The 13275-nt window shown below is 39.6% G+C and overlaps 1 protein-coding gene across 13 annotated transcripts in view; it reads right to left on the reverse strand.

Annotated features, from left to right (window-relative positions):
* TRPM3 (transient receptor potential cation channel subfamily M member 3) overlaps positions 1 to 13275 on the reverse strand; it is a 1070052-nt gene that overhangs the window by 184780 nt on the left and 871997 nt on the right. For all 13 annotated transcript variants that reach the window (XM_027549457.1, XM_027549458.1, XM_027549453.1 and 10 more), the window contains one exon: positions 11771 to 11894. In XM_027549457.1, coding sequence (XP_027405258.1) covers positions 11771 to 11894 — 124 coding nt within the window. The remainder of the gene's footprint in view (positions 1 to 11770; positions 11895 to 13275) is intronic.

The following is a 13275-nucleotide window of genomic DNA, read 5'->3' on the forward strand; positions in this document are numbered from 1 at the left end:
GGGTCTTTCCACATCATGAAGATGCTGTAGGGAGCAGAGTTTGGAAATGATTTGAATATGAGAGTTGACATTAGAAGATTTCCAAAAAAGACTCAACATCCTACCTTTTCATTGTCCTTCCTGCCTGTATTTCCCTCTTAATTTGTTTTACTACCTTAAAGTCCCCTAATCAATTATTCCTTTGGTTCAGTAAGTTTCCGCTGTTGGAAGCTCAAGCAAGTTACAGAGGTCAAAGAGCTTTCAGTCCTGCTGCTGGGACTTCAGATTTCCAGATAAGATGCTGTGCAGGCAGGACGTGGAATTATAGGAGGTGGGGGATGGGTAACACTGGAGGAAGATGATGAGGATGTCCCAAAGAAGGGAATGACAATCTTTTCCTTCCTTCCTACAACACTTTGTGGTTTCCTGTTCTTAGACTTTTTATAGCAAACCAGAGTTTTGCTAAATTATTTACACTGCTATATCAGAAAATGGATTCTGGAATGTAAATAGATCCTTGGATCATAGTCCATTTATAAGTGTATATCTTCCTAAAATGCATGATTGACTATTTAGCATGGAAGAGGTTATCTCTACAAAACTCATATTGAAAAATGTGGAAGTTCACACATTTAAAAATTGCTCAGAGTTTAAATGTTTATCTAAATGGGATATCTCTGAGGAACCAGAAGGAATGTGAGGCAAAGTTTATGATTCCCATGATTATAATTTGGTTGCTGCCATGGAGAGGCCTCTAATATAGTGGTTCTTAACTCTGGAGTTAGTCATACCTTGGGGAATCTGAGAATTGAATGCATTCTTTCCATGAAATGCATACACACACAGAATCTTATGTACATTTTCAGAGGATTCACAGAACTCCCTAGAGACTTCTAGTTGTTCTTGGACACTAGGCTGATTTGTTGCTCTATTGAATTCAGGGAAAACACTAGTCCATGTATTCCCATTTAGAATAGAAAAGTTCCTGTTTGGGAATAGGCTGAAGGGTAGGAGTGAACTCTGTCCCACTGCTTATAGGACCCAGTGCATTTAACTTTGAGAGAGGATTCAAGAGCTTGCACAAAATGCAGAAAGATGTATTAGGCACAGTCTTTTCTCTCAAAGAAAATTAGATATGGTGACTAGAGTAATAAGGGACAAAAGTAGTAGTACTGTTCACTGTTGACCAGAAAAGTAGACTAGATCTGGATCACAGAGGATCTTGAACGCTAGGTTAAGAAACTGAAAATTAATTTTGAAAACCAGTATGTTTCAACCTACAGTCATTCTTGTACAATTTTCATCTTTCTGCCATTATTTATATCTTAATATGACAATTAGATCTTTTTTCAAACTGATCCTCCTTTAAAACTTTTATTTTTTAAGGCTTAATATCTGTGGTTTTGTGTTTTATTATAATCATTTCTAATACATATGTAAATAAAAACATACCTTTTAAAATAATAAAATGAATTTGCATTCTACCTGAAATTATCTCATATGCAATTGGTAGTGGGTTTTCTTCACTTTGGAAAACATTGAAGAGTGAGATATCGGTTTCTGAGTAGATGGGAAGTCATAAGAGATGTTCTTTAAAAGGATTCATTGAGCAGTTGAGTGTTAGTTGGAATGGAGAGACTGGTGGCAGTGAGACCAAGCACATACCAAAGATCTAGGAGAAAATGGTGAGACACTGGACCAGGGAGGCTAGGGAAAATAAAGAGTGGAAGTAAGACGAACAGTCTTTCTAGAGTTGGAACTCAAACCAATTGTCAAGTAAATTATTTAGTAAGTCAGCTCTTAAAGGAAATAAAATAAAACAACAATGTGTTTATTTCTGTACATTATTTATATTTTAATTATTGCATTATTTTATTTTTCTTAGTAAAAGAAAATACTTGCTATATTTCCCCACTGCCTTACTCTATTAGTATTTTTAAATGAATATGGTTGAAAGAGGCATTAAAATTCTATGCATTTTTGTTGATTATGAGAAAGAATCTGAGACCTGGATTATAAGGTTAAAACTCCAATGGCTATTTTCTGTATACTTCTGTAATCTTCCTCAATTTGTTTAATTTTTCTAACTAACTGAAAAAAAAGATGTAATTCCTGTCCCATTTACTTTGCAGCTCAAATAACACAAGGAGTGCAACAGACCTTTTTCTATTATAAGGCATTATACGTCATGCATCATTTGATGAAAGGTGTTCTTCTCATTATTATTGGTTGTCTTATAAAGAACTTGTGTAAGTGAAATTTCATTCAAATTTCTTTTTTATTTCAATGAATATGCTATGAGAATATAGGAGAGTTGATCTTTAATTTGGGGTTCCTAGTTAGCCTGATTAAAATATTATGCTGGAAAAGAATAATTTCAGTATGCCTTGATGAAGAAATTTCAAGTGATTTGGACACTGTGCTTACATTTTCCCTACAGGACTATAATGCCTACTGTATAGGGGTAGAGGGCATTCCAGGAATATCAATATGTATTCTTTTCTTTCCAGGACTCTAAAAATCTAGTAAATATTTGCTCTGATTATTATAGAAATGAAAGAGTAAATGAGCTCCTATTTTATTTTTTTAATTGATTAATTTATTTTAATTGGAGAATAATACCATATTGTGATGATTTTTGCCATACATCAACATGAATCCAGTACTTTGGCCACCTCATGTGAAGAGTTGACTCACTGGAAAAAACTCTGATGCTGGGAGGGATTGGGGGCAGGAGGAGAAGGGGACAACAGAGGATGAGATGGCTGGATGGCATCACCGACTCGATGGATGTGGGTCTGGGTGAACTCCGGGTGTTGGTGATGGACAGGGAGGCCTGGCGTGCTGTGATTCATGGGGTCACAAAGAGTCAGACATGACTGAGTGACTGAACTGAACTGAACTGAACTGAACATGAATCAGCCGTTAAGTATACATTAAAACATTTTAAACTTGGTCATACCTGATATTTAGAACATGGAATCAGCTGAAACATTGGGGAAAGAGCTGAGAACTTGCAGAAAGATGCTCTTGGTTCAAGTCTTGGGGTTACCTCTAATAAGCTACCTGATGTTGGGCTTATACTTAAATCTTTGAGTCTTGGTTTCCCTAGGAAATACTAAAACTGACCTTAGCAAGGTTGACTGCAGTATCAAATAAGATGACAAGAAAATCATCTTTGTTAAAGTGTTATATAGACATCATCATTAGTGTTACAGTAAAAGTATTTATTTAATGCTCACTGTGTTCTTTGCATATATTAACTCATTTAACCCTTATAATTAACCCCATAACATAAATACTATCATTATCTCAACTTCCTGGAAGAGAAAACTAACTAATCTAAACACTAAATAACTTGCCTATTGCTACATATTAAATGACAGATGTAGGATTTGAAGTCAGACGCATTGACTCCAAAGCCTTCATCATCCTTATTCCTAAGATAAGGATATTCTAATCACCTAAAGAGCTTCAGAACTTCCAAAAATTACCCACTGTGTTTTAAGAACTAATATGGAAACATTTTTAATGGAGTAATACTTCCCCTACATCCCCTTTCCACCATCTCATATATGTGCTGTGCTGTGTTTAGTCGCTCAGTTGTGTCCGGCCTTAAATTATGTTATGCGTGTGCATGCTAAGTCTTTTCAGTTGTGTCCAATTCTTTGCTACACTATGGACTGTAGCCCTCCAGGGTCCTCTCTCCATGGGATTCTCCAGGCAAGAATACTGGAGTGGACTGCCATGCCTTCCTCCAGGGTATCTTCCTGACCCAGGGATTGAACCCGCATCTTTTAATCCCCTGCATTGGCAGGTGGGTTCTTTACCATTAGCGCCATCTGAGAAACTTAAATTATGTTATAGGGAGAGTTAAATGAACTTAAAAGGATCTAGGTACAATTCAGCATTGATCTCAAAGAGCATTTCTATTTCTTCCCATGTACTATGTTCAGTTCAGTTTAGTTCAGTCGCTCAGTCGTGTCTGACTCTTTGCAACCCCATGAATTGCAGCACGCCAGACCTCCCTGTCCATCACCAACTCCCGGAGTTCACTGAAACTCACATCCATCGAGTCAGTGATGCCATCCAGCCATCTTATCCTCTGTCGTCCCCTTCTCCTCCTGCCCCCAATCCTTCCTATGTTAGATAGAACTATTTTCTAACCTTGATACATGAATCTATGACTTTTAGCCATTTGGCTTAAAAATACCTTTTTCAGCTCTGAGAAATTTTTTCCTTTGTGGCCATAGGAAATCTGCTGCACTTGTTTGGGCACTGATGTCAAACAAGGAAGACACAGGCTCACTCCTTTCCTACCAAGGAGGACTTTACCTATATGGTTCCTCTTGTCTATACTCTCTGTCTGTGAAGATGAGCAGGAAGGGAGATGAACATGAAGATGGTGACAAGTGACTCAAGTTAAACTGTGCCCCAAAGACAATTATAACCAGGACTAGAGAAAAAACAAAGATAAGAGTAGGTATCTACATGTATACTCTAACTTGCATCTGTAGTGACTCATAGACAGAATTTGAATATAGGTTTTTCTGTTTTGAGAGCTTGTTCCTCATAACCACCATACTGAGATACCTCCCCTAGGTCCAGTAATTTACGCAATTGGCCCCAAATCAAATGTACATCCATAAACCAATCTATGAAAACTTAAGGATACAAGACACTGTATTAGTAAAGATTTTAGGGCAATTTGTGGATTCTAAATATGTACCTCTCTGCCTTAATGTATATTCATCTGAATTCATTCCTTCACTCACACCCATTAAACAAAGATTTATTGGGATCCAATAAGCACAGTTAGGGATAGTGAATGCAGGGGAAACAGAATAACAAATTAGAGACTCTGCTCTTAACAGCTTACATGGAAAGCTGGATATATATTTTTATATATATAAATAACTTAAAAGTACAAATAAATGCCACAAGAGAGTTACAAATAAAGGTGTGAGGTATCTTCTAGGTGTGTGTGTGTGCACGCGCATGTGTGCATGTATGTGCATATATGTGCATGAGTTTGGCAACTGGCTATGGCTAAAGAGAGGGCTCTACACTTGAACAAATTCAAGGAAGTAGGACATTAAAAAAGGACTGCAAGAAAATTAGCTTGGTTAGTATGAGGGGTCTGTAAAAAAGTGGTGAAATATAAAACTGGCACTATAAGCAACACATTATACTCCATATTCAAAGGACTGATGGAACTGGTTCTATCCTCCAGCAAGAGTGTCTAGCAATACTATACAGCTGCTGCTGCTGCTGCTGCTAAGTCGCTTCAGTCGTGTCCAATTCTGTGTGACCCCATAGACAGAAGCCCACCAGGCTCTCCCGTCCCTGGGATTCTCCAAGCAAGAACACTGGAGTGGGGTGCCACTGCCTTCTCTGTACTATACAGCAGGGGTCAACAAACCGTAATTTGAGGGTCAAATTTGGCCCCTGGTCTGTTTTCCTATAGCCAATAAGCTGAGAATGGTTCTTATATTTTAAAGGTTTGTTTAAAATCAAATAAACAAACAGAAAAATATGTGACAGACCTGTTTGGGGCACACAAAACCTAACCTACTTACCATCTGCCTCTTTACAGAAGTTTGTAAATCCCTGCAGTGTATAAAATGGATTGATGGGGGGATACTGGGTTAGGGGGAACCAGGTTAATAGGGCACAGCAATAGGTTAAGAAAGGAAGAGTGAGGCAATGTTTGAAAGCATGGACTCTGGAAATGAAGGAGCCTGGAGGAAGACAAGGCTCGATATGTACGCATTTGGGAGTTGTCTCAAAATAACTGAAGTCAGAATAACAAATGAAAGGGGAAACGGCCAAGAACTGGTCTTTGATAAATCTCTTTTTATAGTATGAGGAGGAAGAAGAGGAGCTAGCAATAGAAAGATTAATGAACTGTAAGAGAAATGGCAAGGAATCAGAAAAAGAATCTAAAGTCTAACATCACTGACTTCTCAGGTGGGAGAGGGAAGAGGAGTTGACAGCATCAAATGCTACAGAGAAGTTACTGAAAAGGACACAAACTTGATGACCTAATATCTTTGCTTCAATTTATTCCATTAGCACATTTTCTATGTCCTTGGCTTTTCCTTGCCTGAAGGTGCTCTACCCAAGTGAGAATATGATGCTATTGAGATGCTACACCTTCAGCTGCTGGGACATAATAGTGATCCTATTCCTTAAATTTAGCTTCTCAGGTTGTTTCTGTCCATCATCTTCCAAATAAAGGTAGATACCAGGGCCCCTCCAATTCTCCCCAAACTACCTCTTTTCTATATCTCTAGACATCCTTGGAAGATTCTTGACTAATGTCTTAAAAAATCAGTTTATTTTCAGTCCTATACATCTTGAATTGATGGACTGGATAAACATAATAGTCTAGTTGCAACATTTACTTCCAGATTTTATAATCATTATTTGGAAATAAGACCAAGCTATAAGAAAGAAGGAACTTCATGTTGCCATACCATAAACATTCTGAAATGCATTACAAAACACCCTGAGAAGCAGTCAGAGTAACATGTAAGAGGTTTAGAACAATGATTGTAGAGAACAGGAGAGGGTGTCCACTGACTGCTACTGCTGCTGCTGCTAAGTCGCTTCATTCGTGTCGACTCTGTGCGTCCCCATAGACGGCCACCCACCAGGCTCCCCCGTCCCTGGGATTCTCCAGGCAAGAATACTGGAGTGGATTGCCATTTCCTTCAATGCATGCAAGTGAAAAGTGAAAGTGAAGTCACTCAGTCATGTCTGACTGTTAGCGACCCCATGGACTGCAGCCTACTAGGCTCCTCCATCCATGGAATTTTCCAGGCAAGAGTATTGGAGTGGGCGCCATTGCCTTCTCTGATCCACTGACTAGAGATGAATAAAGAGATTGCTCACTATGACCGAAGACCTAACTGAATTACAAACAATGACTCAGCTTTGGGAGTGATTGTTTGGACTATCAACTAGGAATAGGACACAGAAAACTACACTTTAAAACATACTTTTATGTGGATGAAAGTATATTTCATGTGGATGATCTCAGGAATTTGGTATCAGACTAGTGAATTATGGAGAAGCTTGGCATTCAAATTTGATATGAAGTGATGGTTGGAGGGGGGGAAAGATTCTTGTACTTGGGGGTGGGACTTGGATTTTAGAGCAGCATCAATTTTGAGTGGAGACATGATTTGTCAGGTGTGACTGGGAAGTGGTGGTATTACAGGGAAGAGCCAATTGTGCCTCCAAGTTGGGTCTGTTTCTTTTATTTCAGAACCTTTGCTTCACATAGCTTTTGTTCACTAAAAGGATGCTGTACAGACACAAAGATCAGCCTCGGGGAACCCTGCATCTCTGCCTGAATGTTAAACCAAAATGCCTTTGTTCTGGATCCTGTCCATGAGTGGATAGGAAGGAAGAAATTAACACATCCCCTCCCTATGGCTGGACATTTCAGGAGATATTTGCTAGATTAATGGCCTTTTTGCTTTACTTCCTCTTTTCCCCTCATCTCTGTTTTATAAAAGAACCTGACATCCAGACCCTGATAATATGGTTATTTTGAGACATTAGTGTGCCATCTTCTCAGTCTGCTGCTTCCCAAATAAAGTTGTATTCCTTGCCCCAACACCTCATCTGTAGACTTATTGGCCTGTTGTGCTGCAGGCAAAGCAAGCTTAGACTTGGTAACAGTGGCAAAGTGAATAGCACTGGTCCCTAGGAGGTCCAGCAGCTGGGAAAGGAAGATAGCAAATTAGAGGAGCCATCAGTGTGGAAATGAAAGATTGTAAAAAAGGAGCCAGGCAGCTGCCATCCTCCACCATGACTTGTTTAGGGGCACACATATCATAGGGCTTACATTGCTGAGTCTATCAATACTCCATCACAACAAAGTGTTTGTAGAAAATGTACTGCCCAGGCTAAGGCTGGTGGGTTGGCAGTGAGGATGTGGGGGAAGCTTCTGCAGGAGTTCAGAGGGCAGGTGGGAGCTCCGAGAGGCAGCAGCAGAGGGAGGGAGCTGGCACTGTCCTCTGGAACTAAAAGCTCTGTGCTTTCTATACATGTAATCAGCCTCAGAGTGTGCTAAGCCACTGGGGCCCTCTTTTCCTGTCCTAATGTTCTTTATGACCACATCCCTTTGGAGAAGAAGGAAGTGGAGGACCATTGACCCCTTACATTTGACCCCAAATTACTATGTTGCTGTGGAAAGTTTTTATTGATTTTATTTTAATATTTTTTCCTAGATAACAGTGATGGGATTTAGCTCATGGGTTGGTTTCTAGAAGGATATATCTTCTCAGAAGATGACAGGATCTGAGGTGTTTTGACCCAAGTTTGGAAATAAGCAGAGTAGAAGTGATTTTTTTTTCAGGAACAATATGAAGTGTGTAGGAAGCACTCATACAAAGAGCCCAACAAGGCATATTTTCCATGAGGCCACATAGCCCAGAGGCCTGATTTGACAAGCTAAATATGCATCTGTAGTGCAGGTCTTTATGACACTGTAAATAGGATGCTGGGATGAGAAAGATGTAAGAACAGCTCTAGAACCAAATCCTTAAGTTGAACTTGGAAATGAATGGTTAGACTGACTTCAGGATATGACATCCCACTTCATTCATAAAGGGAATCAAAAGAAATTTGAAGAGGAACCTTCCTACACTAGTTGGTGGAAATGTAAACTGGTATAGCCACTATGGAGAACAGCAAGGAGGTTCCTTAAAAGACTAAAAATAGAGCTACTATATGATTCAGCAATCCCACTCCTGGGCATATACCCAGAAAAGACAAAAATACTAATTCAAAAAGAAACATGCACCCTAGTGTTCACAGAAGCATTATTTACAATATTCATGACATGGAAGCAACCTAAGTGTCCACTGAGGGATGAATGGTTAAAGATGTGGTACAAATATACAGCAGAACATTACTCAGCCATAGAAAGAATGAAATGATGCCATCAGCAATGTGAACGGACCTAGAGATGATCATAGTCAGCAAAGTAAGTCAGAAAGAGAAAGACAAATACTATGTGCTAGCACTTACATGTGGAATCTAAAATATGATATAAAGGAACTTATTTATAAAACAGAAATGGACTCACAGATAGAAAACGAACTTATGGTTACCAAAGAGGAAAGGGGAGGAGGGATAACAGGGATCAACAGATACACACTACTATATATAAAATAAACAACAAGGACCTACTGTATAGCACAAGGAACTATATTCAATATCTTGTAGCAAACTATAGTGGGAAAGAATCTGAAAATTCTTTATACATATGTATACAAGATATATATATATATATACATTATATATATAAAAATGAATCATTTTGCTGTACACCTGAAATACTAGAAATCAACTATACTTCAACTTTTAAAAAGTTGCAAGGAAACTCTGTACCGAATACTAGATGGATTAAATATCTAATCCGGGAGTAAAAACACAAGGGAAGTCCCATAAAAACTTTAGACCACCTAAATAAGAAAAAAAGAAAACAAAAGCAACTTGAAGGATGCTTGCTGTTGTGTGATGAGGAGGAGATACCTGGGCTCTGCAGCAGGAGAGCCCTGGCGTGGCTTGTCCTGGTTGTGCACACATCCCCACAACTCTTCAGCCTCTGTTCCCTCCCCTACTTCCTTCAAAAGGAGAAAAATCATGCCGAGCTCCTCCCACCTCCTTTCTAAAGCATCTAGTACTATCCATACACGCAGTCCTTCAAAACTGGAGATTAATTACACTTATGATTTTAAAAATCCTAATTTCTGCCCAGATGTGGATGGAGATCAGGACAACTTACTGCTTGTTAAGATCACATGTCCTTAGTCTAGAGCTAGGGATACCTCATTATTTCTTACAATGAATATGTCACCATAAAATACAGTTGACATTTCAGCAGAGACCACGATTAAGCAACAAGACAATTACCAAACAGAAAGAATCCCAGGGAACAGTCCTATAAAATACCCAGAAAAGTACATTCAGCCTCATTTGGTTTTATGATTTCCAACTAGTTCTTAGAATTTTGAGCCTGACTGCCTTTCTAGGAAACTTGGAGGACTGCTGAAATGCAGAGTTCTGGTAAGCTTTCATAGTCACTGACCTTAGCATTGTAAAATCATTAATAGTCAGGAGAAAATCCCTTCTGTGGCAGACAGAAGCTCAGAGTTTCATGCCCCTCTTAAAAGTGGAGGAAACACAGACTAATAGCTTGTGAGATAACTGCCTCCAAGATGGGAGGATGGAAGTAGCACTTTCAGGATTGATAGAGGCTCTCCTGGGATGCTGGCAGTCATGATTCTGAACCTGATCTCCATGCGGGCTTCTCTATATGGGGCAGCCAGACTACTTAGGTCAGGTACTCAAGAATTAGAGGTACTGTCCCATTCTCCTCACCTCACTCCTTTCATGCTAAACCTAGAAGCTGCTGAAAGGCTTTTCACAAGGGCTATGTGATGCTTTCTGGAGTTTAGTCTTGTTTATTTGAGTCAGATTTTTTTTTCCTAAATATTTAGTTCTTTAAATTGAGAAATCACCTCCTTCCCTCCTTCCTGGCAGCCTCAGTGAGCACCACTGTGTGCCAGCCACTGTTGCATACATAGGGACACTGTTGTGAACAAGATGGTTCCAGCCCAGGTCTGGGGAGCCTGTAGTCTACTGGGGAACTGGATGCAGGCAGCTCACTCCAGTTCCTCTCACATGCCCTGCCTCACAGCTGATTCTTTTAGGGTCTGGCCCTGGTGCCCCTCTGGAGGAGCAGTGCACCCTCATGTCTGCAGGGATAACCATTCTAGGATGCTCAGCAGGCTTGAGATTGTCCCAGCCTGAGTGAGAACACTGCTCAGGGGTGAACCGCTCCTCTACCTCCTCATCAGCAGGTAGGCTCCCATGGCCTTTGAGAATAATCTCATCTCACTGAGGCCCGCCACGAATAGACCTAGAGTGGATGATGCACTACCTTTGTTTCAACGAGACAATTTCTGAATAAAAATACTTACCACAGAGATGAAATACCATTGGTTTTCAGTCTAGTTCCTGATTTACTCATCAGGTGACTTGGAGTTTCCTCATCTAGAAGGTGAGAGTAACAGCTGTACCTCTCACACTGGGACAGTTGCTAAGATCACATGAGTTAATATGTGGAATGATCTGGCACTCTGCCTGGCACATAGCAAGGGCTCCTTCAGTGTTAACTCCTGCTATTTCTGCTCACCCTAACTGAAGGTCCCTGTGATGGCACATTTCTAAGACATTTTCCTGAGATGTGAGAAATGCTTCTTCAGTAGCTATGAAGGGCACTTTCGAAATTATAGAAATTTCCAAACTTCCTTGAGTACATTTCTTCATTTTCTACCTATACACATGAACAGATTAACCTGTACCCTGAGCCACTAAGATCAATGATACTAAGATACTAAGCACATCAGTAATTCACAACTCACAAGCCAAGTGAAACCCTAAACCTAAGAAGATCAGTGGAAGCATTCTCTGGGAGGAAACCTATGTTCTCTCCTCACCTCATTGCACTGAGGCAATCAGAGCATTTGGGCGAGCTTCAGTAGCAAAAGATGCTAGAACCCTGCTGCCCACACTTCATTAAATCCGGGCAGAAAACACAATGTCTCAGCTATTGAGGGGAGGAAGCTACAGGAGCCAGTGGAGCCTGAGGATGGTTGTGAGCTTGGCTGGAAAGGAGAAACAATTGATGTGTGGTTCAAGAAAATGGTTAAACAGAGAGAAGGGGTATGGGGAGGTCTCTGCCACTCACAGACACACTGTTACCTACCAGTTCTTTCTTCTTCATGCACTCCATGAGGATGATGAAGAGGTGCTGAGCTTGGGTTCGAGTGTATGTGAAAGTCTTCTGGATGGTTACCAATAGCTGGTCCCTCAAAGATTCATTTATAAGTCTGTAGTGAAAAAAATGTTGAAAATGAGTTAACTCAGATCCTATCTAGTACATATTTTTGACAAGTATAGAATACAAGAAAACATTTATTTTAGATAGGAGCTTTTTCTTCCAGTATTTTTTCTCCCACAGCAGTTATTTTGTGATAATCTTTTTAGAAAGTACATTTAAAAATAAATCCATTTTTAAATCTCAGTACTTAAATGAGTAAAGTAAGAAGATAGATTTGGTTACTTTTAGTCCATTCTAAAGGAGATCAGCCCTGGGACTTCTTTGGAAGGAATGATGCTAAAGCTGAAACTCCAGTAATTTGGCCACCTCATGCGAAGAGTTGACTCATTGGAAAAGACTCTGATGCTGGGAGGGATTGGGGGCAGGAGGAGAAGGGGACCACAGAGGATGAGATGGCTGGATGGCATCACTGACTGGATGGATGTGAGTCTGAGTGAACTCTGGGAGTTGGTGATGGACAGGGAGGCCTGGTGTGCTGCGATTCATGGGGTCGCAAAGAGTCGGACACGACTGAGCGACTGAACTGAACTGAACTGATGGTTCTCCCTTTTTTTCTTTTATATGGCATATATCTAATGCCCTCTTGCTCAAGTGCTGTTATCAAAAAATACCTTCAATTAATCCTTTGCATCTTGGTAAAAACTTACTATATTACTTATTTGAAGGAGATTTAAATTTCAACTTCATGTCCAACTGTGGAAAGAAAAAATTTATCTCAATGAGGGATTTTTGAATATCAATGAATGAGGAGAAATAGGACTTAAGTTTCCTCTAAAATCATACCATGGAGATAGTAGCTGATCTGGTTCACAATTCAGGTCCTTTTACTGTGTTGTTTGCCAACAAAAGCCTGATCATATTGACTACTTTATTAAAAGATAGTTTTTGTATTATAGAAGAGTGAATTAAAGCAAGGAAGGTGCATCATTATCAGTCAAAGCTCAATTATCTCTTGAATATGGAACAATCACAACTAATTTTAACTCTTTTATCAATAGACTGGTGAGAATGGGCTACCTCCACCAGGCATCAAATAGCTGGAATGAAAATCCACTTTATATTGATAGATACTATTCCAAATCAGGAAGATAAAACTGCTCCTAAGGACTACGGACAAAATTATCATAATTTGGCTATCTTTTACAATTGACAAACCACCTTCACACAAGAAGTACCAACTCCTAGATAAAATAGTATACTATAATTATTATCTCATTTGGTACCTACAAAAAACTTGATAGGCAAGAGATTTGTCCAACTCAAGAGGGAAGAACAATGTAGCCAGAAAGAGCCAGTTACTTAAGACCATTAGAAAAACAAGTGCAAAACCAGAACCAGAACCCAGTTCTTCTGATTCCTTGTCTAGTGCT

This window comes from Bos indicus x Bos taurus, chromosome 8, assembly GCF_003369695.1.
Source record: "Bos indicus x Bos taurus breed Angus x Brahman F1 hybrid chromosome 8, Bos_hybrid_MaternalHap_v2.0, whole genome shotgun sequence".
Lineage (NCBI taxonomy): Eukaryota > Metazoa > Chordata > Mammalia > Artiodactyla > Bovidae > Bos > Bos indicus x Bos taurus.